Raw genomic sequence first — 24,816 nt, 5'->3', positions numbered from 1 at the left:
TGAGGGGCAAATAGCAGCAGTTTTTACTGACCATATGGAAAATCTGCATTCATGAGTGAGCACAACCCAGCCCGAGAGCTCACTGGTTGTGTCAGATGGATCCTGTGCTGATACAGCTGTAACCAAGCAATTACACATCCCTTTTTCTGCCTGCCTGAAGCAAAAATTCAGCTTACAGCCAGCTAGTATGTGCAGATTTATGTTAAAGAGAGTGGAACCAACAATTAGCAACTTACTTTTCATAGTACAGAGTCAAATACACTATTAAAATGAAATTGAACAGTACAAAATGCTTTAGAACATATCTTCTGTTTCCAAGGTGCTAAACATGGGGGTTTTCCTTTCCCCCAAAATGTATTTGATAATTCTAGAAACTACCACAGATCACCAACTTTGCTACATTTTTTCCTGCTTCTGGCCTTCTTTGCAACAGCTGTAGAATATTCTGTCCCTTTGAAAAATGCACACAAGACACAAAGATTGTGCTCAACAGGTTTACTCAGACTGGACTCTTAAATGCTCAAGAAAAAGGCACAGATTAAAAGAGACTCTGATGACTCTTTTTAACACAGCAAATGGAATTCTGTTTATAAGGAAAAAAATACTGCTATGAATTGTATGGGCTGAAAAGTTCAAATATTCTTCCCTGTTCCTAATTATTGGCCTTCATTAAAATGGAATTTAAATTAAATTGTATAAACATATGAAATAAAGTCTCAGTATTAGGAAGTTTTTTTTTTCTTTTGTTTCCTCTATGTACAAACCTTAGTATACAATTTTTACTTTTCATTATACATTTAACTACATAATCTTTTTTTTTCCAAAATGAGTGAGAGCAACTGCAAAGTATGTGTTTCAAGGAAATGCTTTGCATTCGGAAAGGATCCACCTGCTTTCTTGGCCAGCAGTGCCAATGAGAACTGAGGGGGGGTGCCAGGCTGAGGGAGCACCCCTCAGATGTAGTCATCCTCCACGGGCTCCCCGTTGACGTCGCAGTAGTGGATGAAGATGGCCACGACGCGCTGGAACACACCTTTCTTCATCTGCCGCAGCTCCGAGATCTCCTCCCCGATGGTCTCCATGCAGATGTCTGCAGACAACTGGCCCTTCCTCCGGGGGGCATAGATGGTAGCTGGGAAGGCACACAAGAACAAAAGCTCGAATGTTTCCTGCAGAGAAGTTCACCAGCCAATCTGCTCTGCGTTAAGTCTTGGAAAGCAAAGCAAACGGAAAAATCTCCCGTCGAGGAGCTACATTTCAGGGATGTTGTTCAAGCAGAAGAGGCATTCTGCCTTCCCTGTATTAAAACCTTTCAATAGCTCCCATACTTATTTAACATATGTCAACCTGTGAGTAAAGGGAATCCCAGAGCAACACAAACCCTTCCCTGAGGCCTCTCTGACATACTTCCACATTATCCATTCCAGTGATCACTTTAATGTTTTATAAACAAAAGCAATTAAGGATAAAGTAGAAGTCTTGTCTTTATTTTTAGGGCTTTAACATCATGTTAAATTTAATTACTCTTTTAAATCAAATACATATAATTATTTTTGGGAACTCAGCCTACGTACTGAAGTACAAGCATTAAGTCTATGAATCAGTCTAAAATAAAATTTTAAAAAATAAAACCAGATAAAGGTATAGCAGAGAAAATCTCTTCCTCCCCTCTTGAGATTCGTGCCCTTGAAATGGAGCTAGATAAGAATATCCAAAACAATGTCAATTAAAAATACCTCTCACAAAGGAGATTCCAAGATGTTCCTAATTAAATAGTGGACGAACATACTTTACTCTGCTACCAAGCAAGGTCTTCAGTGGAGCCCTAGGAACTGCCTACTAAAATATTTGAAAAGACAAGCTCCTAAATAGAAAGTGGCATATCTATAACAAACACTAACCCACACTGTCTGTTCCAGAGTTTTCAAGTCCAGTTCTTTCCTCTTTTATCCCAAGTGTGAGTTTTCACACTTCTCTCTGCTGGACTCTCTTCAGCCTACCTTGACAGCCTTCACAAAGCAAAGCCAGGGGCAGCAGTTCAGCTGAGCCTTCAGCAGCAATGCCAGTAAACCCTACAGGGCATAAATTGCTGGGACTACACACCACAGAATTAACTTATGCACCCAGATGTGACAAACCCCTCACAATTTCGGGCTGAGCACCAGACTGGCTCTGCTTTTGTCAATATTAGGGACCCCAGTTGGTTATTACACTGCTGTAGTACTGTGGCCCTCTCCTTTGCTGGACCCATCCAGCTCCCAACACAGTCTATCAAAAATAGCCCAAGAACTAGAAAACTGAAAAATACAGGTCAGCTTGGGACAAGCAACAAGTTCTTTGAACACAACAAACCAGATTACGCACTTCTTTCATCATCCTCGAAGTCATATCTGGCATAGCTGTTGGGCTCTGCTGTTCTCAGGGACCTCAGCCACGGGAAGTCAGTGATCATGGAGTAAGGAGCACCATCCACAATGCCTAGGAGACAGACAGGATGAGGATCCAAAGAGCACAGTGTCACTCCTGCAGCATCTCTTCATCAAGTAAACCTGATTATCACACAGACCGGTCACTCTAATGCAGGAAAAGCATCTCCTCGCTTCATTCCCCCACTGTGCCAAAGTTCCTCCACTTTCCTCTCTAGAATTATTGTAATGATGCAGAGTTACTTATCTCAACAAGAGATTTGCCATCAGCTTTCAGCTCTCTATGAACACTCACCTTCTAGAGTGTAAATATCTCGTCCCCAAGGGTACTTAGTGTATTTCTTCAGGTCTTCTTCAGTTCGTGTAGCTTCAGGGAAGAACTCGTATTTAATAAGCTCTCTAGAGAGAAGGAGGAAGAGATTATAGCCAGGAGTGATAGGAAATAGGGAAGGGGGGGGAAAGAAAACAAAATAGGAAATCCTATTGCACAACGTTTCCTTTAATGAGCACTGAATCCATAGAAGCACCAAGACCTCACACCAACTCAGAATCAATCCCTTCCCTTTGGAGAGCAACCACAGCCAGCAGGTACAGTTTGGGTGAGAAACCAGTGAAGGTATCCTTGAGTACACCTTTCTGTCTCATCAAGGAACAGCCTAATGCAGCTGCAACTAAATCAAACTTCACAAGTAAATTTGCTCTCTTGGTAATTTTAGTAAAAAGCCAGCACAACAAAAACACTGGTTAAAAAGATGAGAACCACTCTATACAATTCTCTGCTAATGGGAATTCTAAGGAGCTCATACTGATTAAACATCACCTTCCACACAAACTACTTGGAGCAAATCACTCTTTTTTAAAGATAACTTGTTTTCAGATTTGAAGATATTTCTCAGCCTTTCTGACTCCTTCCATGTACAATTGCATTATTGCTGCATGAGTTATATGATGAATTACATGGTTATTGCAGGAAGATTTCTAGTATTTTCCATATGGAGAGGTTTATAGTCTCATACAATATAGGTATATATATACTGTATGTAATATCTCATACAATATAGGTACCTATATTGTATGAGATGCATCTTGACACTGAAACTCTACATTGCACCATCTAGAATTCAAACTTCCCTAGTCACCAAAGCTTTTTTCTTTGATTTAGCTGACAGAATCCAGCAGGTCTGAGTGAAGCTGCAGCTGCTCACTGAGCAGTGAACACCTTTTCTGCACAGTCCCTGAAGGGCAGGTACTCACTGGTTGATATTTGCTATCGTGTCCATCCAGCTCCGAACTCGCACCTTGTTGCGGACATTGGGGGGGTTACTGAACTCATGAATGATGCAGATGTGGTAGGGATAAGGGCCACTAAAGATCTTCTGCTCCAGAGTCAATGTGTCAACCTGGGAAAAGCAGGAAACAAAGACTTGTGACCAAGAGAAACAAAGAGATGTGATGTTAGAGCCAAGAGCAGACAGACATCCAAACACCCCAAATTCTGGGGGAATGTGTCCAGTAGAATGAAATTTTAAACAACATACATAATTAAATACATGATTAAAGCTTTCCTAATGCAGCTTTGTCAATGAATCCTCTCAAGTAGTGGAATTGGACAGGAAATGTCTATTTCCTGATGTGTTTCACAATTCCAATATGTAAGCAAACTTCATAGAATTACATAATGGTCTAAAACTACACTCACATCTCGGAATTTGTCTCTGGCTTAGGGGGAGGGGGTTGGTGGTCTGGTTTAGCCTCAATGGGCTAAAGTTTTAATAAGCAAGTTTCTCAGAGTTGTGTTACTGTAACATTTACATTTCTTGCATCAACTGAAAACCACAGGCAGAACTTCAGGTGTGTTCACAGGTGGGTTGTGTACCTGCTGCATTGGTCGAAGATAAATGATCCTGTTTCTTTCTGGTGGCATCCTGAGAATCTGATCCAGAACCTGATCCATGTTTAACTTCTTGCACTGGGCATAGTCAAACCGATTGACAACTGGTGCATTTTCTACTTTCAAGTGTTTCAATACACGGCACCTTGTAGCTATAAAAGAGCAAACAAAATTACTGAAAGAAACAATCCTGAAAAGACCTTAGGAGCCTCCTGTCAGAGATTTTCAAGGCTGACAGTTTCTAAAGAAGGCAAACAAGTAATGTAAGTACCAGAGAATAACTGAAGTTAAGCTGGCAATTTAAGTCTATCAGAGAAATACACCAACTGTTCATTTATTCCATATTATGATCAAACTTTTAACTCTTGAACTTGTAAGAAGGATCCTTTTAAAAGGCCATGTCAAATTTCTTCTAACAATAACCTTTTTCTCCCTTTGTTTCCTTTCACAAAGCCTCCTGAAATGCTCTGCGGACTGCCACAATTGAAAACCACCGACTTCAGAATCAGATCAAATATAGAGTATTGTGAAGCCACACAATGGAAAATAAAGCTATTTCCTTCTAGCAACACTGCCTATTTAACCAAAATTAAGTTCAAAATCAATGTATGTTCTGAGACATCTTCTGGAATAAACAAATCATTTCTTTATTCTCTGCTAAATGGATGTATCTCATGTCAGAAGAAAAGGTCTTAAGTGTAGATGTTGCAGAAATACAGGACCAGTCCCACGCCCTGGTATGAGAATGTAATGCAACCTAAGTGTTATAATTGAAAACAGATTTTAATCATGTCAAGGAGGAAAGTATCATCATGTCAGCTAAATAATCTAAGGAAGCATGAAGAAATGAGAGAAAAAAACAAGCTACTCTGAAACTCATTTCATCAACTTCCAATTATTGCATTATCACTCTTCAATAAACTACTCATCTTCCTAATTGTCAGATAATTCCATTTGTTGATTTGCAGATATTAATCTTTATTAAACCTGTTACAAGGAAAGGCAATCAAACTGAGAAGCAGCAATATTTGGTGTTCTAAGCATCAGCCTGACAAGCAGCAATGCAGCTGATGAATACAAAATAAGCAATGGACTGACTTTAATTGTTTCAGGAATTTCTAACAATGCCAGAGGGAGGAGACAAGCACGACATGAACTACATACCATGTATGAACATCATTTTGGGGCAGTCTTTCAGTACCAAATCTGTAATTCCACAATTGGTCAATGTGATTCCTACAAGGTTTTTGGATTTCAAAGTCAGTACCTGGTGAAAATTAAAAAAAAAAAAAAAAAAAAAAAAAAAAGAAAAAAATGTATGACAGGGTAAAACCAAGTAAGAGCTTGAACTGAATTTTAAAAGATACTGCCAGATATGGAAAGATATTAACTGGATACTAATCAATATAACACAGCTTCCCTTCACAATGGGTATCTGAAGTTACAGAGTAAGCTACTGGTGATTTATCAGCCATAGCTGATAAACCTGTAGGAAGTGAAGAGAAAGCCCTTACTTGAACATGATCATCTTCAATAACCGGGTCACTTGTACTTGTGGACTTGTCAGCTGTCCTTTTCCGCTTCGTGGTTTGCCGCGGCTTTGGCTTGGCTACTTCTGGAAACAAAAACATGGAAAAATCTTTCCTCTGTTACATTTCAGGATAACAAGGGAGGCATTCCCTGGCTGAAAATGGCCAATCAGGACATTTCTTACAGATCAAAACACCTGTGTGGCTTGAAAACATTATACCTTCTTGCACAAAACCCACTTGTGCTCAGAACCATTTACACTAAATAACTCGGGGCAGGGGAGTGGGTTGTTTATAGATGAAAACACAGGAATGCTGAACCTACAAGTTCAACATCTCTGAAAGATGTGGAGCCAAGAAGAGAACAGAAGATTAATTGTTAGCTTACTGCAGGAAACAGAACATCCTTGACAAATACAAGAACCAAAATAGCTTTAATGTTTAAATAGTAGAAATAATCTCAAACTACTTGAAAGTCTGCTCTTCATAACTGTCACTAAGTTTTTCATAATATTGCAAAGGATACCCAGGTATAAAATACTTAACATTCCCAAGTTGCTTCTTACTCCATTTCATACACCAATGACATCAAATTCCTGCTTGATTTAAAGGATGAGTCTTCAAAAGAAATGACCACTACCATTATTTCCAACAGTAAGAGGAAAAAAATGCCCTGTAATTAATTTTCTGTGATTAACAGATCAAAATTAGATATTATTTTACTAACAATAAGCTTCCTTTGACTTTTTTGTGAAAACATACATCATGTCCACAAAGATTCCCAGTCAAGATGGATGTGCAAAATATTAAAGTCTATATACAAACTACTCAGAGAAACATGGAATGGTCTGGGTTGGAAGGAAACTTAAAGCCTGAATTCCAACCCCTGCCATGGGCAGGGACACCTTCCACTACCCCAGGTTGCTCCCAGCCCTTTCCAAGCTGGCCTTGAACACTTCCCAGGACAGGGCAGCCACAGCTTCTCTGGGCAACCTGGAATGTACCTCACAATCTTCACATACTTCATGCTGAACTACCATTCACATTAAAAAATACCTCTTTTCCTACTTATCATAAAATTCCACCTATATATATATCTAAGCTATTATGCGGCATCCAGTGGGCTGTGAGCTCCAGAATTCTGGCTACTGCTTTAGGGGAATCAGGTTGAGAGATGGAATATTAAGTACTCAGCTTGTGGCACCTGTGAATCATCATCCCCAGGGAACTTTCTGACAGCTCCTGGAGTATGTTCAGACAGCAAAATACCTCCTAGCCTGATTCTAGGAAAAACTTTCTGATTTTGTGAGGAATTGTTTGAGATGCAGCCTTGGGCCAAGAAACCTTTACAGAAGGTGTAACGCAACATGCAGTTTAAAATGTGAAAAACTTCACTACAAAACAAACCAAAACAAGTTTAAAAAAAAAAACAAAAACAAACATTACAAGTGTGGCTTACATTTTGATTGAAGTAAAAATCAAAATTACACGAGTCATCCTCTAGCCAGTTAGTCTGTGGTGATAATGCTTTTAAAATTTCACAGTCTTTAATATTTGGTTTAAAACACTGTAAAGCACTGTTTAGAATGAGTAAATAACTTAAGAGAAAGAAAAAAATCCTTCTAATATGAAACCAGAATGTCCTTTATGTTAGAATAATAGAAAGCTGTCATATTCAAGGCACATTTTTAGACCATTTATGGAAAACATTTCCAGCTGTGCAACAAAGCATTTTCAGGTTATACTCCAAGGAGCTGTATGTTCTGTCCTAGTAATGAAAAGCCCTGTATCACCAGGCAGAAGCAGCCTCCCTGTCCTATGTGTAAAATACAGATGTAAAAGATAAAAATGACATATCAAGTCTCATACTCTGCCTCAGGTATCTGATGCTTCAAAGAGGAAAAGTGCATAAAGACATACACATAATTGTATGGAGCTAGGAAAGCACTTCTTGTATATGCTAAATATAGGAAATGCTCAACCATTTTTTCCCACAAGCAGAACAGATCTTTTGCCTGACTAACAACTGAAACCTGAAAACATAGATATACTCAGAAAGATACCCTAATTTAATACTTAAATCTGACTGACTTTGCTTCATGCATTGGTAATGGCTGAGGATATTACTCATAACAGGGCAAAGTAAAAAAACTGACATTTTGATTTTAACAGGAAGATCATCTCTTCAATCTGAGATGTGTCTAGCTGCAGAACAACATCCCAGGTGATTCAGGTTTCATTAACACTTGGGAACATTAAGATAAACTGGAGAAACACCAGGACATACTGTGTTTGAATCATTCCATGTTAACACAGCCATTTGCTATCAGTCTTTTCTACCTCCAACACACACAGATTTTTCAGTTTCATTTTACTTGCCAGATATTCTCAACAAAGAATCCTGGATATATGAGGTGGTGCCAGACTAAGATGACTGTTTTGGAAACCCAAGTATTTTTGAAAGAAACAGCAAGTTCCTTTCTCACATCTATTCTTTTCTCCTTTCGTTCAGCCCTTCAGGATTTTTATTTTATTTTATGTAAAATGTACAAACCAATAATGTGAAACACGAACCTATTTAACAAAAGGACCATTTTGAACAAGTTTGATCAACATGCCTTATACACCTGGAAGCAGAACCCAGTACGCAGGTCCACAAGCTCGGCTCAGTTGTAATTATTGCTTGATAAAGGAGCTGTTATTAACCTTTGCCTTCTTGCCAAGATGTAAGTGTACCTGCTGTCTTCCTCCTTTTGAAGGGAGGATTTTAATGGGGAGACAATTTTATGTTCCAGTGAGTAACAGCCTTCATAGGAAGACAGAGCTATCAAAAGAAGTTGCAACTGCTTTTCAAATGAGTAAATCAAATACTGTTTAGAATGTACAGGTAACACATACAGAAAGACTTGCACGGAGGAAAAAAAGTCACTGGTATTTTCAGAGAAGTCTCTTACTTTACCTAGTTATGGCAGTGAACTCAAGTAATTTCTGCCCCATCAATATTCAGACCCTTTGACAAGCCACTTGGTTTTAAATCATTAACTAACAAACTTCATGTTTACCACCAGTACTACCTGCGGGTGCTGCAGCTGCTCAGCGCTGTCTCTCGGCAGCACTGCAGCTGACTCAGACACTGCTACCTGTGTGTAATCATACCTGGCTCCGACACCAGAGGGACGTGGGACAGCTTGCTCCTGGCTCTGGTGAGTGGTCGGCGAGGATACTCCTCCTTGTCCTGCAGCTCACAGCTCCTGGGCTGTGTGCTCTGCTCCTCGCTGGCAGCCCCGCAGGCACTCCCACTAGTCCTCTCCTCCCCTGTGTCTCCCGCAGCCCCACAGTTTGGCCGTGTCCTAAGTGCAAAATCTGCCCCAGCGCTGCTTGGTCCGTTCCTGCAGGCTCCACTCGTGGATGGACATTCCCCATCGCAACTCCCACTAGTCCTCTGCTGCGTGTCCTGAGGCTTGTAGGAGGAACACCTGGAACAAACAGAGCTCTCCTCAGTCTCTCTCTCACTGGAACCTTCCCGTTTACAAGGCGAGCAGACACACTGCCTGGATTCCTCTCCAGCTGCTGGGCTGGTGCCAGCACAGTGGCCATGAGCTGTCTGTGCACAGTCAGGGCTAGGAGAAGCAGCACTGCAGGAGCTGGATGTTCCCGTTGATCCTGTAGCATTACTGCAGCTTGCATAAGGATCTTTGCTTTTGTTCCTTTCAGGCATGTCACTTGCTGCTTTCATGTCTGCTTTAATCTGCTCACTGGTTACTTGACAGCCTTTTTCACAGCTGCTTTCCTCCGTGTGGAACTGCTTTGTCTGGCCCCCTTGGCTGGCACTGCATCTTTTCCGCAGGGGTGTCTTGCCTTTACCACTCACTGGGAGAGTCAAGGAAGGGAGAACAATGAGACAAGCTAAAACACAGCTTAAATAAATGCTGAGTGCTACTCTCTTAAAGACTTCTTAAAACAGAAGGCAGCCTAGAGGCCAATGACAAATCTCATCAGGACCATGCTATGTTATGGAAATTATTAATATTTCTAACAGTTGCTGACTCTCAGTGTATCCTGCAGCTATTTTTGTAGTGATGTGTTAGGGTGTTTGTCAGTAAATGAGAGACAAATCTGCCAGAGGCTCATATTGTCACAGAGCAGCTCACTGTTTAAATAGGTCAAAGCACAAAAATATGAAACACACACTAAGAATAGGATCACAGAATGGCTCTAAGGGACCTTAAAGATCATCTATTTCCCTCTGCCATGGACAGGGACACCTTCCACTAGACCACGCTGCTCCAGGCCCCATCCAACCTGGTCTTGACCACTTCCCAGGATGGGGCAGCCACAGCTTCCCTGGGCAACCTGTGCCAGGGCCTCACCACCCTCACAGGGAAGAATTTTTTCTAGTATCTTATCTAAATAGGCTTCTGTTTTCCTAAATAGGAGGAATACAACTGAGGAATCAAATAGTAACAGAGACAGTACTGAAGTTCTGCTTTCAGTAGCAATCCTCAGCTCCCCCTCCTGGGTATGGGGTGTGGTGTCAGTAGGTAACAGCAGTCTCAGTCCACAGATGAATAAAAAGCCACACCAAACAGTGCACAAATCATAACAGGAACTTAATCACACAATCATTTAGGTTGGAAAAAACCTCCAAGACCACTGAGTCCAACCTGTGACCAATCATCACCCTGTCACCCAGACCAGAGCACTGAGTGCCACATCCAGTCATTCCCTGAACATCTCCAGAGATGGTGACTCCACCACTGCCCTGGGCAGCCCCTTCCAAAGCCTGACAACTGTCTCAGTGAAGAAATTCCTCCTGAATGTCTACTGTCTTAATCCTTTCTGCTAATTACACTAACCCAAGCCCCAAATCCTCATTATTGACAGTACAAAAGTTTATGCAGATTCTGTCCAAACACAGGTTATTTCATCCTCAAACCAGAACTGACATTCACACTAAAGGCACAACACTCCACACATTCCCAAGCTGGAACTGCCAGTCTTGTTGAAATAAATGTACTAAAGGGAGAGGGACTGATGTGTAGAGAGTATGCCAGTTACAGCAGGAAGAGCCATTACTGCTTTGCTAAGTCCTAGGCTTTGCAAATTAAATCAGTACTAGACCAGTATATTTCTCTGTCTTCACAATGCCACATTTTTCTGTTAACTACTTAGCTTAATATTCCTTAAGGCTTAACACTGTATTTACTTCATCTGACAACACAGCTGCAAATTTGGCTTCACAGACATGCTAAATTCTGGCCACTTGGAAATCCAGAAGGGGAGCTGCAGGTTTCTGATCAGTGCAGCACCACCATTTCTTTGTTTCCATATGGCATCTGTGACTGAAGCTCACAGAAATGTGTCCTTCTAGATTTTTAACAAAGCTAGACGTAAAACTGAACAAAAACTTACGAAAAGACCGAAGCTTAAAAATAAATATTGTTTAACAGTGCCCAGGAACCCATGTATTCCACACCTGAAGGTTCTCTAGTTTCCACTGGATCTCTGCTTTTCTCTTCTCCATCTGAGTAACTCTGTGCAATGCTGTTGGAGATGCAGGCTCTTGAAGTCCCCATGTTTTCCTCCTCATCCTCACTGTCTGAATCGTGGATAGTAATGGGTGTTGCTTTTACAACAGGCTGAATGCCACTTGGTCCTGAAAAGTAGAATACCAACACTTCATGTAAAAATAAGCCAAATGTGGATTAAAGTGCCGAAGAACTTTTAAAAATGCTTGAAAAAGTGGTAAGAAAATAATTTAATTAAATTAGCCACCCATTCTGTGGCTCCTCCATTAAAATCTAAATAGAAGAAGAGCATTTCAGCACTAAAGCATTCTAGTTTGGAAGGGGAAGTGTCACAATGGGCCACAAAACACAAGTTTTCTATAATGTTTCTCTGATTCAGAGCAGCTTAAAAGTTCTTCCACAATTGTTTGAGTAAACTACATATTATAAACAGTCCCTGAAACCTCCACCACAAGGACAGAAATGTTGGCCAGAACATTGGCATTTATCCTTCTAAGTCTTGAAAAACTGAGTAGATCCAGCATACAAGGATGTTACTTCGTGTTGTTGGCATATTCAGTAGAAAATTATGTTGTCCATCAAATAGTGGCTATAAAAGAGATCAAGACTGCCTCGTGTCACTAACACAAAATTAACACTGGAACAAGTTGTTCTGGCTTGAAAAAAAAAAGGCAAGAAAGAATCCACATGCTGCAGTGAAAGAAGGCCATCAACACCAGAGGCACAAGACAAGTTCATTCAGGCCTTCTGACTCTTATTATACTGAGCACAAAAATAAGGCTTCGAGATCAAGGCATTTCACTCCATATACAAAGAAAACTCTGGACTGTAGAACAGACTTTAAACCAGAATAAATTTCTTCACAGAAGTGAGCTGTGTTAGCATCATTATTCCAAACATAACAGACAACCCAGCTAAAGAAAAACATCCAAAGCCAGACTTATATTAAAATATTTAACTCCTTGAGAAGGAGATGCCAAAAGGTCATTTCTTTCCGAAGCCACAGTTACCTGCTTGCTCTTCATCCACCTCCATAGGAACAACAGCTTGGCTGTGAGCCGGGAGCTCATTCTGGCCCTGCCCAGCAGCAAACTCCTCTTCCTGAGCCACCTCCTCCATCTCATTCAGTGCTGAAAAGATGAAGATGAGGTCAAGAATAGGAAACAGAATGAACAGAGCCCACAAGCACCCACAGAGAGTCAGAATTATCAAGAAATATGTAACAGCTGCCTTGATTCCTTCAGGGAGTCTCTGGGTTGCATAAAGTCTCTCACATATTTGTTCTACATCTCTTTAGCCAAAGCCCCAACCTCACTTTTGTGGTTTAGTTCACCCAAATTTTCCACTCCTCCTCAAAAGTCTTGTTCTACCACAGTGAGCAGCATAACCAGGATTTGCATATTCATTCCCTCCAATGACTTTTGCCTTTGCTGGGAAATATAAAAAATATACCATTTGACACTGATGTCTCCCAGCTCTGACCAGAGGAGCCTAGAAAATGCTTGGCACTTCTCCAGGAGAGTCACACAGACTGTTGCTTGCTAACACCTGTACTGACACACATCACTGCCCTGCAATGTGCCTGTAACAGCCATCAGACACCACACAATGACAGCTTTTATCACACAGGTATCACAGACACGCAGACAGTCCCCCAGAAGGATTAAGGCTACCAGGAACTGAAACAGCAACAAGGTTTCCATATATATCTTCCTTCTCATCCTATGCATGCCAGTGCAAATAAAACCACTTCCTACACAGCTTCACAAAGATTACCCTCAGCTGCAATCTGCTGCTCCTCAGCTTGACCATCTTGCCGCAGCTCATTCTCCTCGTTCTGGTCATTTGGGTGTTGGTGATTGTTGTGGTGGATGTTTGGGTTATTGTTATTCTGGTGGTTATTGTTGTTGTCGTTGTCATTGTTAGAGTTCTGATTGCTGACTAGGGCAGAGGAGACCCCAATTCCTGTGCCTGCACTTAGACCCACACGAGCACAACCCTGAGAACAAAAAGTAGCTGTTAAGATTTGAAAAAATGGATAAGTTATCTCAACAACATTCCCTAATGCCAAGAGAGAAAGCATCCTGTTGGTAATGTCTGAGATAGCACAACACTAACAGGGAGACTGTCCCTCATATTTCCTTATTCATTGCAGAGGTCCATCTTCAGGCAGGTAATACATAAAACTTACACTCTGTTAAACTCCTAACGAAAGGGAATTCCACAAAGCACATAATTTTACTTTATTGTGTTCCATTTGCTATAAGATCACATTACAATAATACAAACAGTAGATTAGATATATAGCCTTCCCCAGGACAGCCTCAAGATAGAACTAGTGACTGAAGAAAGCAGTTTTTTACGTAGGCAGTTTCCATTGCATTACAGCAGCTTAACAAGGATTTGTGTTACAGTGTGGGAGGGGACAACACGAAGAAATAAAATTCCTAAGCTTTGAAACCACTCCAAGAGTGGAACAGTACCCTTATTTCACCCACTACAAAATCATAAAAACCTCTTAGCATTGTAAACAGATCCCCAAGTATGAAAGAAATCGTATAAAAAGCAGCAGAAAAATGAAGTATCCAAAAAGGACCTCAACAGAATCAATGTGACTCTTATTTTCTGGTCACGTATTCGTACAAGATCAAACCTTACCACTGCTCCCATTTGCAGAAGCAGCATCATTCTCCCCAGCATATCACGATAATAGCAACAGCAAACCAGAGTAATTTTATCATCAATCTCTTTAATTAATTACAATTTTTAAAAGAATGCATAGCAGCTGGAACACACTGTATTTCCAATGAGCTGGCAACAATAAAAAGCAAAACCATTCTCTGAAACTCACCTTGGGAGGTTCTCTAAACATCTGGTCCAGAGAAATGAATTCTAAGCTTGGCAATAACTCGATGAACTGACTAAAAGAATCCAGCTTTATGGCGTGGCAGCGCACCAGGGTGAGGTCAACCAGGCGGGTCCACCTCGAATGATCTGCAGGAGAGAAGGGAAGCATTTCCTGAAGGATTCCCATCTCACTTCTTTGTCATTATACCCCTTTCAGATTTGAGAGGAGCATCCTCTGTATCTCCATTCTGACTGCTACCAGCATCATTATGGTTCCAAATCAAGCATCATCTACTGTACTTACTAAGAAACAGAACAAGCAGTACTATGAGCAGAGAAATTCTGGTTTACTTAGCACAGTAATTCATATAATAGCTCTAAAATTTCAAAGGTGTGCAATACCTGTGATCCAATTATTTGGGTTATGTAGATGTGGGCAGTTGTAAATGACCAGATACTTGATGAAAGAAAAAACTTCATTTACAGCTTTCATACCAATATCTGTAATAATTCCTGGATTTTCAACCACATCAGCCAAGCCGTACCTCACCAAGTCTGTACTCGTCATTTTACCTAAGAAAAAGATAGTAGCAGACACAGCAGTAAATTTGCCTTTTATAGCATGATTTTCTAACTCCCTATTTTAGTCCCATTTCATAAAACTGATCAGATTATTCCTTCCGGTCAATAAAGCTGAGACTTTCCCAATTTCACTAAGTTTCACTAAGGAAGTGAGGAAGAACATATACAGCTGTATGAAATCAGTAGCCTCAATACAGGCAACGTTAATACTCTTTTTAATCTCTCTTAGCACATGACTGAAACACATCAATTCACATAATCCTTATGTTTGTCAAATAATTTATGTATATTAAAAAAAATGTCATACACTGTAGTAAAAACTCATCAACGTATCCTAGATGAAGAGTTTCAAACTGTGGAAATTCCAGTTCAGCCATCTTCAAAGCAGAAAAAACACCATCTTTGGTCAAGGAAGGCTGGATCCGCACTTCGTGCAACCTGAATGTAATTAAGAATTGTTAATTGTAATTAAGAATTTTTGTTATTAAAATTCATGCTAAAAGGCAATTGCCACCAAAAACACTCAAGGAGATGACCTCTCAAAATGAAAGAATTCTTTCAATCATGGGAGGATTCAGAGGCTATCTGCTGTATCTTTATGGCAGTATTTGACAGTCACATCTATTTTTGTATATATATAAAATATATATTATATATTATATTTATTATTTATAATATATTATTTATTATGATATATTATTTATTAATATATAAGACTACAGTGTGAGACCAACAGCACCACACTTTTCAGGTACAAGTCTTATGACACAAAGGGATTCAGAACCAGACACACTCCAGTTGTTGGAACCACAGAACACTCCTGTTATATAAACTTTAAATGTGCATTCCTTAAACTTTTGACAGCTGTTCTGCTTCTTGGGCTTCATTACTAAGTCACCTACTTTGAAAAAGGAGAAGGGGGTAAAGGGAGATCTGAAGGCCATACCTTCGTGCAGCAGTTATGATGAGGTAGCCAAGATCCACTTCAAGTGCATTCTTGCAAGCTCCCAGAACTATAGTGTGCAAATTCCTAAAACCACCTGGCAAATAAAAAACAACCTTCTTTCACTTCAGTCACCAATCACAACCTTAAGCCTTATACATTTCCATCAGTGTTGTCTTCACAAGTGAATGAACAGAACACATTTTTTTTTTAGTAAATCAATAAAACCAGTATTTTCAGCCAGCTCTCCTCCAATCCTGCTAGTTCTGCTCACCAACAATTGCAACTGAAGGCAGCTCATCAGTCAAGTTAACTACAGTCTAAGTATCAAAACAATACCAAATCAAATCCATATTTAGCACCATAACCACAGTGCTAACCATTCCAAACATGGAAATAAGGATCAAGAAAAGATATGCCACAGACAAAAAAACTAAGCTTCACACGCCTCCAGTATTTGCTAATACTTCTATTTATTTACTTATTTTTGTTTAAGTATGAGGGACAAGAACTTTCATACCTGATCTCCAGCTATCTTCTACCACGTGCTGGATAAGTCCTCCAAGAAATGGAACACGAACCAGTTCTAAGTGCTCCAAATTTCGAGCAGAAGCCAGGCCTGTCACCAGGGGAACGTACTTCAGAGAATTTGTGGGTCCTACACAGAAAAAGCCAAAGACAAAGCAGTTTGCTCCCTTGACATCGCTGAACTGATGATGTCAATGACTGTCACACGAAAGAATTAAAAAATATCCATATATATCCATCTACACCAGGAAGTCAGAACCACAACACAACAAATAACATACAGGACAGGGATACATTTCTGTCCAACACCGCAAATAAAACAACAACTGCTTTCAGAATCTTGAATTCCAAGACTTCCATTTACACTTGGTGCCTGAGCAGCTTTAACAGAATCACATTTCCTACAAGCTCTAACATCCCCTTCACATATGAATCCCTCTTACCAGCACAGTTCCTCATGACAAAAGCACGTAAGCTGATACAAAGGAAATCTTTAAAAGGCTGTGGTTTGGTGAGTCTCACCCACTTCAAATAAAGGTGCCTCAGCATTGGAATACAAGGAATCTCAGGGACATTCACCCCTAGTAATACATAAACAAAACAAACAAATATTTTAAACAAGCTTGAAACCATAAACTGTCTGACAAATTTCTGGTTTTAAAAAGGAAGTTTTTCTTTGCTATGTGGCATGTGAGAAAAGCTGTAAACACTTCAAATACAAGTCCTTCACCTCGATTTGTCAACACAGTTTTTTAGAACTTGCCTTTTGAACCTGCTATCACATATATGGCAACTAATATCTCAAAGATACCACATCCCAAAGTCCCTTTCTTAAAAAGAATTACAATCTTGCAGAGTTTCAAAGTCTTCAAGTTCACCTGTGTTGAAGCCAACTACTTCATCATTACCACACTCACCTACTAAGTGCAAAGTCTGAATTTTAGCTCCTATAGGTATTTTCAGCTTGTTCTCAGGAGGAATTGGAAAAGCACCATTACGATTACGAAACTTCCCTAAAATGTGAACTTGTGGCATGTATGTCCAAATAGCTTCCACCAGCTCTAAATGAGAGGTCTCAACACCCTGGATAAAAGGAAGCAAAGCAAATGCTCTAACACCAGTTCAAGCAACAACATCCTCTTAACTACGTAAACGTTTCAGTAACAGACTATACATAATGCAAGGCGTTATTTCACTTTTAATTTCTAGCAAGACTTGTCCTTTTAAAAGCAGAGGGACCAGTTTTAATTCATTTCTGGACTTAAGAGCACCTGTGACTCCCACTGGTGCAACTAAAAATAGTACTAATTAGCAAATAGGGTCACAATTAACTGCTCCTCTCTATAGCCAGGTTTGAAAACAAAGCCCTGTAAGCAATAAGGCTCCATCACATTTCTTCTGCTCTGTTAACATGCACCACCTCTGCTGCTGAAGGAGGTTGTCTCTCAAGTCCAACCACTCACCAGCAAATTTGGACAGGCCTGCAAAGCCTCTAAAACTCCAGGAATGCTGAAAGCTTCATGGCCACGGACTCTGCGTCTTTCAAGATACCTGGGATGAAGACCATAAAGTTGTTCAATGTCTGGCATCTTCCTCAGCAGCGTTAGGAAACTGGAATCAGTGAAACCTAAGATGACAACAACAGATTTGGTATTTGTGTGACAGCAGACACTCAGTTGTAAAGGGAAAGCCAAATACACTGTTCTCTTTATGTGGCAGTGTAAATTCTATGGTGTTGAAAGCTGTACTCAGTGAAGCAACAGCTTGTCTTTTACTTCCACATTTTAGAAATCATGGCCTACACACTCTCCTGCCTAGAATTTTGCAGGCTTGCTACAGTTTTCCTCCAGTGGAATACAGAGTAAACTACACTCTCTCCTTTCTCAGACGAATGACCTCTGCAGACTGTCAGGTTTTGTGTCTCTATTTTTCATGGAATTCCATTTATCATCTACATGGCTCAAAAAAGCCCCAGCTGGATCAGTTATATCTGTTTATCACTATTTACCACAGCTCACATTTCTCAAAGAAACAAGATGGTTTCTTACAGCAAAGATTTATATTTTAATCTAATGTAAGGGAACACATAAAAAGGATTTTAAAAAAGTAAGTCACTTCAGGCTAGGTCCAACTACCTGCCTGGTATCAGCCCTAATAAATCTCAGTTTGTAACTCCTCTGACTTTCAAATTCACTCGTTGTAGTCTCTCCCCCAACAAATCCCAGCAGCGTGATTTAAATCCAACAGAAATCCTAATACTTACAGGGTTCACCTAGACTGAAAAATTTATCTATTGATCTGAAGATGACTTGAGGTGTGACATCAAAACTTATTCTTACATTGTTAAGTGTTGGCAGATGAGTTGCTCTCTCATTCCATTGTATTTTTTCCTGCCTGCATGCAAACAGCCTCTTCTTGGAATAACCCTTGGATAAACTCCCTTACAACAATCAGACAAACACAGATTGTATTTACAGATGGCTACAGAGAATCCCCATTTCTGCTACAGCAATACCCAATATTTGTATTATACACACAGAGACAGAAACTTTCCAAACCACGTACTCAAGGAAGCCACCCAAATAAGCCAAAAGGAACGAAACATCCAAGTACTTTTACTGCTTTTGCAAATTAACTTTGCACATATGAACATCACTCTAAGTGCCAGCTGAGCAGCCAGTGGTGCTCAGGGTGTCTCTCACCTGTGGGCATGTACTCCCACCAGCGGCCTGCACACAGATCCACAACCTTCACCACGCGCAGGTACAGCGTCACCGCCTCCTTCAGCTTCCGGGACAGGCATTCCATGCACATGATATCCTGCAAGGGAAGGTACCTTTGGGGGAGGAAAAAACACCCCTCTGATTTATCGAAGCTGGATCCTTTTTGATTTTTCTTTTTTCTTTTTTTTTTAACTAAAGCATATCCCAAGCCTGACTGCACCAACTCCTGTATTTCTAACATGTAATAACATTCATTCAAAGAGAATTTTCAGACTGCGCTCAACTAAAATGGGAAATTTTGCTAAGCAGAATGACTCATCAATTTTTGACAATGAATTTAGAATATTCAAGGTACAAATACAATATTAAAACAGAGAGAGGCCTTATTCCCTAATAAATCATAGAATTATGGAATGGTTTGGGTTGGAAGGGACCTTAAAGCCCACCCAGTTCCACCCCATGCCATGGGCAGGGACACCTTCCACTAGACCACCTTGCTCCAAGACCCACCCAACCTGGCCTTGAACACCTCCAGGGATGAGGCATCCACAGCTTCTCTGGGAAACCTGTGCCAGGGCCTCACCACCCTCACAAGGAAGAATTTCTTCCTGATATCTAATTTAAATCAAACCAGATACTGCTGACCAAGCCATTTGCCACAGTAGTTGCTACATGGTTTAATTAAACCTACTTTCATTTTCTAGTTCATTCTACACACTCAATTTGCAAGTATTTTGGAAGGTTGTTGTTTTCAAAGAACTTTTTGAGAAGGTATTATGTTTTGGACATAATAGGGATAAGCGAACATCTTGGAGAAGGACTTTACTGTAGGGAAGATTAAATACTCATCCCACTTCCCTTCTGCACACTATGAAGCAGATACAACAATTTCAAAACAAGCATCTCCATTATGCACTACCTGAGATGTATCTCTGCTCTAAAATCAATGTCTATACACTGCTGAACAGAATGATATCAATGCTTTATTTCTTCTTTGTTCTACATTCATGACACTCACATGAATTAATTTTCTAAGTATCCAAATGAACTCAGGAAGTGAAAAAAACATTTATCATCCCTTTTTATGCAGTAGTTCACTTGTGGTACAGCCACACTTTCTGAATACTACACGTCACCAGCATCAAATGCAGGTAAGACTGGAGAAATAATGGAAAACTACATAACAGTAAACAATGAATGGACTTCTAAAGAGCTGCTCACCTAAAGATGTGGCAAAGCACTTCATGAGAGAGTTGGTTCATGTAATCTTTTGGCTCATCAGCTTTGGTAGATTCAGAACCTTCCCTGTTTACTGAGCTTGGTTTCACATTTTTCCGCCGGGGACCCATATTTGCACCGATTTCTGATGGAAGGAAATGTTCACAATGTTATGAAATTCAGTGCAACTGAAAGAGAAAAGGGACAGAGTGGAGGAGCACACACAAGTTAAGCCGCAAAAACCAAGCTGTAGTTTGTGTAGCACAGGTCTCAAACACAACCTGACAGTGGTTAGACAAACCAGACAGTTCCCTAAGTGAAAGGAAACGGACAAAGAGGAAAATCACCCCAGGTTCAACGAGAGATTCCTTTGCATGAATGAAAGGTCTTCAGAGACACCACCCTGTGGTCAAGACAAATCACAGGAAAGCTGTGCAGAGAGTGCAGATGTCATCAAGTCAACACCAACTAGAACACTCCAGTGAAAAGAAAGTCCAAAGACTCTGGCTAGCAGAAAAATCATTTATTTTCTTTTTGAAAAAAAATGGGCTCCTAAAATGCCTCTTCTTAAAAACTGCTCTATTACAAGTCCTCAAAGTAGCTCCTCTTCAAGGTTAGAACACGAAATAAAATATTCAGGCTGCTTACTTAAAGATCAAAGCTGTAGAAAAACTGAAAGTCATTGCATCAGCAGTAACCTGCAGGAAATCCTGTCCTCCTTCCCTTCACTGAACTAATGTGTCCATGTCTACACTGTACCTGCAGCACACATGGGCTGAAACAACAGTAATGTTCCACTTAAAAACAAAAAGATAATTAAGAGAAATAAAAGATAGGTACTTAAAATAAATATGAACTCAATGCTACCATGAGAATAATATCCTATACAGATATTGAGAGACATTTTCACAGCTGTATCTAGCAAGTATTTATTTTATTCTAATGTAAGAAAGCAACGTAAGACGAGAACAAAAGTGCTCTCTGGTGAGGAGGGCAAAGCATCACTAACTCAGTAAACCTGTTTAACAGGTTGAATGCCTGTTAAATTCAGTGGATGAGGAAAAACAACTTGTTAAAAAAAAAAAGGCAGATTTTGTAAAACTTATCAGTAAGGCCTCTGGTACAGTCTCCACTGTGATGCAAACATACCTCAGTGTTTGCACCACATTATGGGGAAATGACAACTGAGGAGAAAAACAAAGGACCTCATGGAAACGGAAAAGAAAAAATTTTGCCTTCTCCAATACAAAGGATTTATAGGATGGCACAAAATTTGAAACATTGCAATCTAATTATTGAAAAAACACGGTTTTACAAATTTTTTGTACGCATTTTAAGTTAACAGCTCCATGCTGTCATGAATTTATTTTAATGGTGATATTAAAATAAATAAATTACCACCTTCTGCACGTGAATACCATGAAATATATCTCTGCTCCTTTGGATTGCTGGGAATTCTCCAGCCAGAAGTAAAGACAGTGAGTTTGTTGCCTGTTCTTATGTTGCCCTTCTTTTTGGTGCTCGCTGGAAGGGGTCAGTTTGTTTGTAATTCTCTGCTGTAACGTTGATCAGCTTCATGAAGCCCAAACCTGACTTCTTATGAGACCGGATTCCAAAGAAAACAAGCATTATGTGGATTCTCAGTCACGTGGGATGACTCAATTTGAACAGGGGGCAGGATACAACCTAAAAAACTGCAGACTGCTGCAGCCACGTGCTGGGATGCAATACAGCACTAAAGAACAGTAAAAGGACTGTGACGTAAGACAGAGAAATAAGGATAATATCCAACAGAGCAGGAAGAATCCTGTAAGACACAAATGCAACGAGTACAACCTACACTAGGTTTGGGCCCTGCCATTAAGTAAAGGGGGAAAAGAACGACCTCATTCCTATGAGGATGCAGTTTGTGTACAATAAATGCTCCTCCTGGTACCACTTTGAGCTAACGAGCACAGCTTTAACATCTCATTCTACATTAGCAAGCTGACCTCACTTAAAAATAAAATTAAAATTAAAAAACTGCACAACAAAAAACCCTTATATGTGCAATAAAGCTGGCAAACGGAATTTTGCTGCCCCCACCTCAGTTAATTCACGAGAATGAATGCTGCAGGAAACAACAGCTCGACGTGCCGTGTTCTTGATCAATAACTACCAAACTGAACTTAAAAAGCTTAAAAAAACACGGGCACACCGCACAGAAAAGGCAAATGTGGACAGAGCAGCCAGAGACGGCCTGGCAAGCATGAGATAAGGAGGGGCTCCTTACAGGGAGGGGAAAAGAGAGGACAGGCTCGTTCTTGCTGAGATAAGCGATACAAAAGCAGGTTTCCCCGCAGCCCAGGCGCTGCCACTCCCCCCGCGCTGGGGGCTCCCTCCCGGCTCCGTCCCCGTCCCTCAGGGCCTGTCACAGCGGGCACGGCCCGAGGCCGCGGGGACGAGGGGCGATGGCGGCCGCGAGGGGGGCGGTAACCGCCGGGTCACCGCCCGCCGCGCCCCGGGGGCTCAGCCAGGCTCGTCCCCCCCTCCCTCACCGCCCCGCAGCCCCTCACCTGCCCCGCGCAGCCCCGGTGTTGTGGCCGCGGGTGAGCCCCGGCCGCCGCTTCCTGCGCGGCCCTTTCCGCCTCCGCTTCGCCGCCGCTCCCACCGCCCCTTCCGGGGGCCGGGACGCTCGCCCCGCCGCCATCTTGAGCGTGGCAGCACGGGCCGTGCCCGCCCCGCCGCCATCTTGGGGGCGGTGCCGCCTCAGCCCGTCCCGCCCGGCGCCGCCATGGCGGGGGTGGCTGAGCCCTGAGGGCGGTGAACGCCGGCTGGGCCTCGGGGACACGGGCTGGGCGTCCTGAGAGGAGCTAATGAAACCCCGAGAGCTTAGCGGGGAGTTGTGGCACGGCAGCAGGAGCGCCCGCGAGTGGCGCTGTGCCCTTGGCGTGCTGTGGGTTAAAGGAGTTTGCAAGCACACACACACACACACACACACACACAGAGGAATGTTATTTATAAAAATTATATTCCAAACCGCTGTTGTAGAATCACAGTATGTCGTGAGTTTGGAGGGACCCACAAGAACCACAGGGAATGGAGCTCTGAGCAACCTTGTCTAGTGGGAGGTGTCCTTGGTTATGACCAGGGTGGAGTGGGATGGGCTTTAAGGTCCCTTCAACCCAAACCTTTCTGGAATTCTGTAATCATCCAAGTCCAGCTCCTGGTCCTGCACAGGACACCCCAACAATCCCACCCTGTCCCTGAAAGTGTTGTCCAAACGCTCCTCGAGCTCTGTCAGCCTTGGGGCTGAGACCACTGCCCTGGGGAGCCTGTTCAGTGGGGAAGAACCTTCTCCTTATATCCAACCTAACCCTCCCCTGACACAGCTCCAGCTGTTCCCTGGGGTCCTGTCACAGCTCACACAGAGCAGAGGTTGGAGCTGCCCCTCATGGGAAAGCTGCAGACCCCAGTGAGGTCTGATCTCAGTATCCTCCCAGAACAAGCCAAGCATCCTCAGCCACTCCTTGATGGCCCCTCCAGACCCTTCACCATCCTCATGTCCCTCCTTTGGTCACTCTCTAATATCTTGTGATACATTACCTGAAGCCCCAGGAGCCCTGATAGTTGCCTTTGCCAAAGTGTATTTGAGCATTTTATGGGTCTATTATCAATTTGTTAAATTTGTTCAGGTCTGAGTCCAAAAGACCAAAAGTCATTAGGTGCATTAGCACAAGTAAGGAAGGTTTCATGGTTTAATCCCAGCCAAATTTATTACAGCACTGGCATTTTCTTTTTTAGGAATTCAACTATATCTGATTTTCAGGCCTGTATTTCATTACCTCTTGTCTTAGAAGGGAAAACAAAAAATTTTTAAAACCTTACTGTGAAAACCCTTTCTTGTCCTCCACATATAAATACATCAGATATATACGTCATATATACGGATACATCAATGATATATAAGTACCTTTTTGGTGCAGAGTTTTGAAAACTCTAATCCTCCGTGAGTGCAAGATCTGTTCTATTTTCCATTCAACACCAATATCTGGCTCCCTCTATTTTATTTTCTAGCAAACAGGACACGAGCCTGTTTCATCAGCTCACTCAAACTACGTACATTTTTCCTTCCCCATATTTCCCTGTCGTTGCTCCATCACACAAACCTGACTGTCCAGATTGTCCAGCCACTTCAGCATTTTTTCAGCTGTCATTTGCAGCAATTTGCAAATGGTGTTCTTTGCTCTGGTATGTGGCAGAAGCTGCTTCTCATTATCTGCAGCTATGGGCCAGCAGGAGCTCATAAAAAGCACTCAGTGTGGGAAAGCCTTGCTCTCCAGCTGCTCTTGTCTGAGATAATTTCACATCAGAAATTGTCAGAAACAAATTAGAGTCCCAGAAGTGTGGTTTAGACCTCTGAGTTACAGTTTCTTGAATTGTTCTGGAAGATGTGCATAAGAAATTTTGTGTCTTTGGTTTGGTCCTACAAGCACAATCAGTTAAATATCTCAACATACTAAAGCAGAGGGTATGAACATCCACTTAGGCTGTGACAGGCCAAGCTAGAGGGCAGAAAATATTCACAAATTGTCTGCTGGACATTCTGACATGATGATGAA

At 41.4% G+C, this 24,816-nt stretch overlaps 1 protein-coding gene across 4 annotated transcripts; it reads right to left on the bottom strand.

Moving 5' to 3' along the window:
• On the bottom strand, window positions 1-22,849 carry FBXO38 (F-box protein 38). 4 transcript variants are annotated; one of them, XM_050312240.1, is made up of 22 exons: window positions 22,771-22,849; window positions 20,219-20,360; window positions 18,977-19,094; window positions 17,738-17,825; window positions 17,192-17,357; window positions 16,718-16,855; window positions 16,267-16,404; window positions 15,750-15,843; window positions 15,111-15,241; window positions 14,624-14,794; window positions 14,226-14,368; window positions 13,151-13,373; window positions 12,385-12,504; window positions 11,323-11,502; window positions 9,003-9,716; window positions 5,832-5,932; window positions 5,482-5,584; window positions 4,303-4,469; window positions 3,681-3,826; window positions 2,722-2,825; window positions 2,365-2,478; window positions 1-1,132 (listed from the first exon to the last, which is right to left on the bottom strand). In XM_050312240.1, exons 2-22 carry the CDS (start codon window positions 20,241-20,243, stop codon window positions 954-956), a joined length of 3,363 nt encoding a protein of 1,120 aa, XP_050168197.1. In that variant the 5' UTR covers window positions 20,244-20,360; window positions 22,771-22,849; the 3' UTR covers window positions 1-953. The 4 variants fall into 4 exon arrangements, with proteins under 4 accessions (XP_050168197.1, XP_050168194.1, XP_050168198.1 ...); XM_050312237.1 differs by having other exon boundaries at window positions 17,738-17,901; window positions 18,977-19,110; window positions 22,771-22,843; XM_050312241.1 differs by lacking the exon at window positions 22,771-22,849 and having other exon boundaries at window positions 18,977-19,110; window positions 20,219-20,359.
• Window positions 22,850-24,816: the final 1,967 nt, after the last annotated feature.

The sequence above is a fragment of the Myiozetetes cayanensis genome, unplaced genomic scaffold (assembly GCF_022539395.1).
Source record: "Myiozetetes cayanensis isolate MyiCay16 unplaced genomic scaffold, myiCay2020 scf17, whole genome shotgun sequence".
Classification (NCBI taxonomy): domain Eukaryota; kingdom Metazoa; phylum Chordata; class Aves; order Passeriformes; family Tyrannidae; genus Myiozetetes; species Myiozetetes cayanensis.
Note: the sequence above shows the minus strand (reverse complement) of the source record. Positions and strands in the feature narration are given on the sequence as shown.

Excerpts from the sequence above, each read along its gene's own strand:
- FBXO38 (XM_050312237.1), bottom strand. The coding sequence starts at position 20,346 with ATGGGTCCCCGGCGGAAAAATGTGAAACCAAGCTCAGTAAACAGGGAA. Across the intron at positions 14,369-14,623 it reads CCCAAATAATTGGATCACAG|ATCATTCGAGGTGGACCCGC; the intron begins GTATTGCACACC and ends TCTCTCCTGCAG. Across the intron at positions 13,374-14,225 it reads TGTTTAGAGAACCTCCCAAG|GGTTGTGCTCGTGTGGGTCT; the intron begins GTGAGTTTCAGA and ends TTTTGTTCTCAG.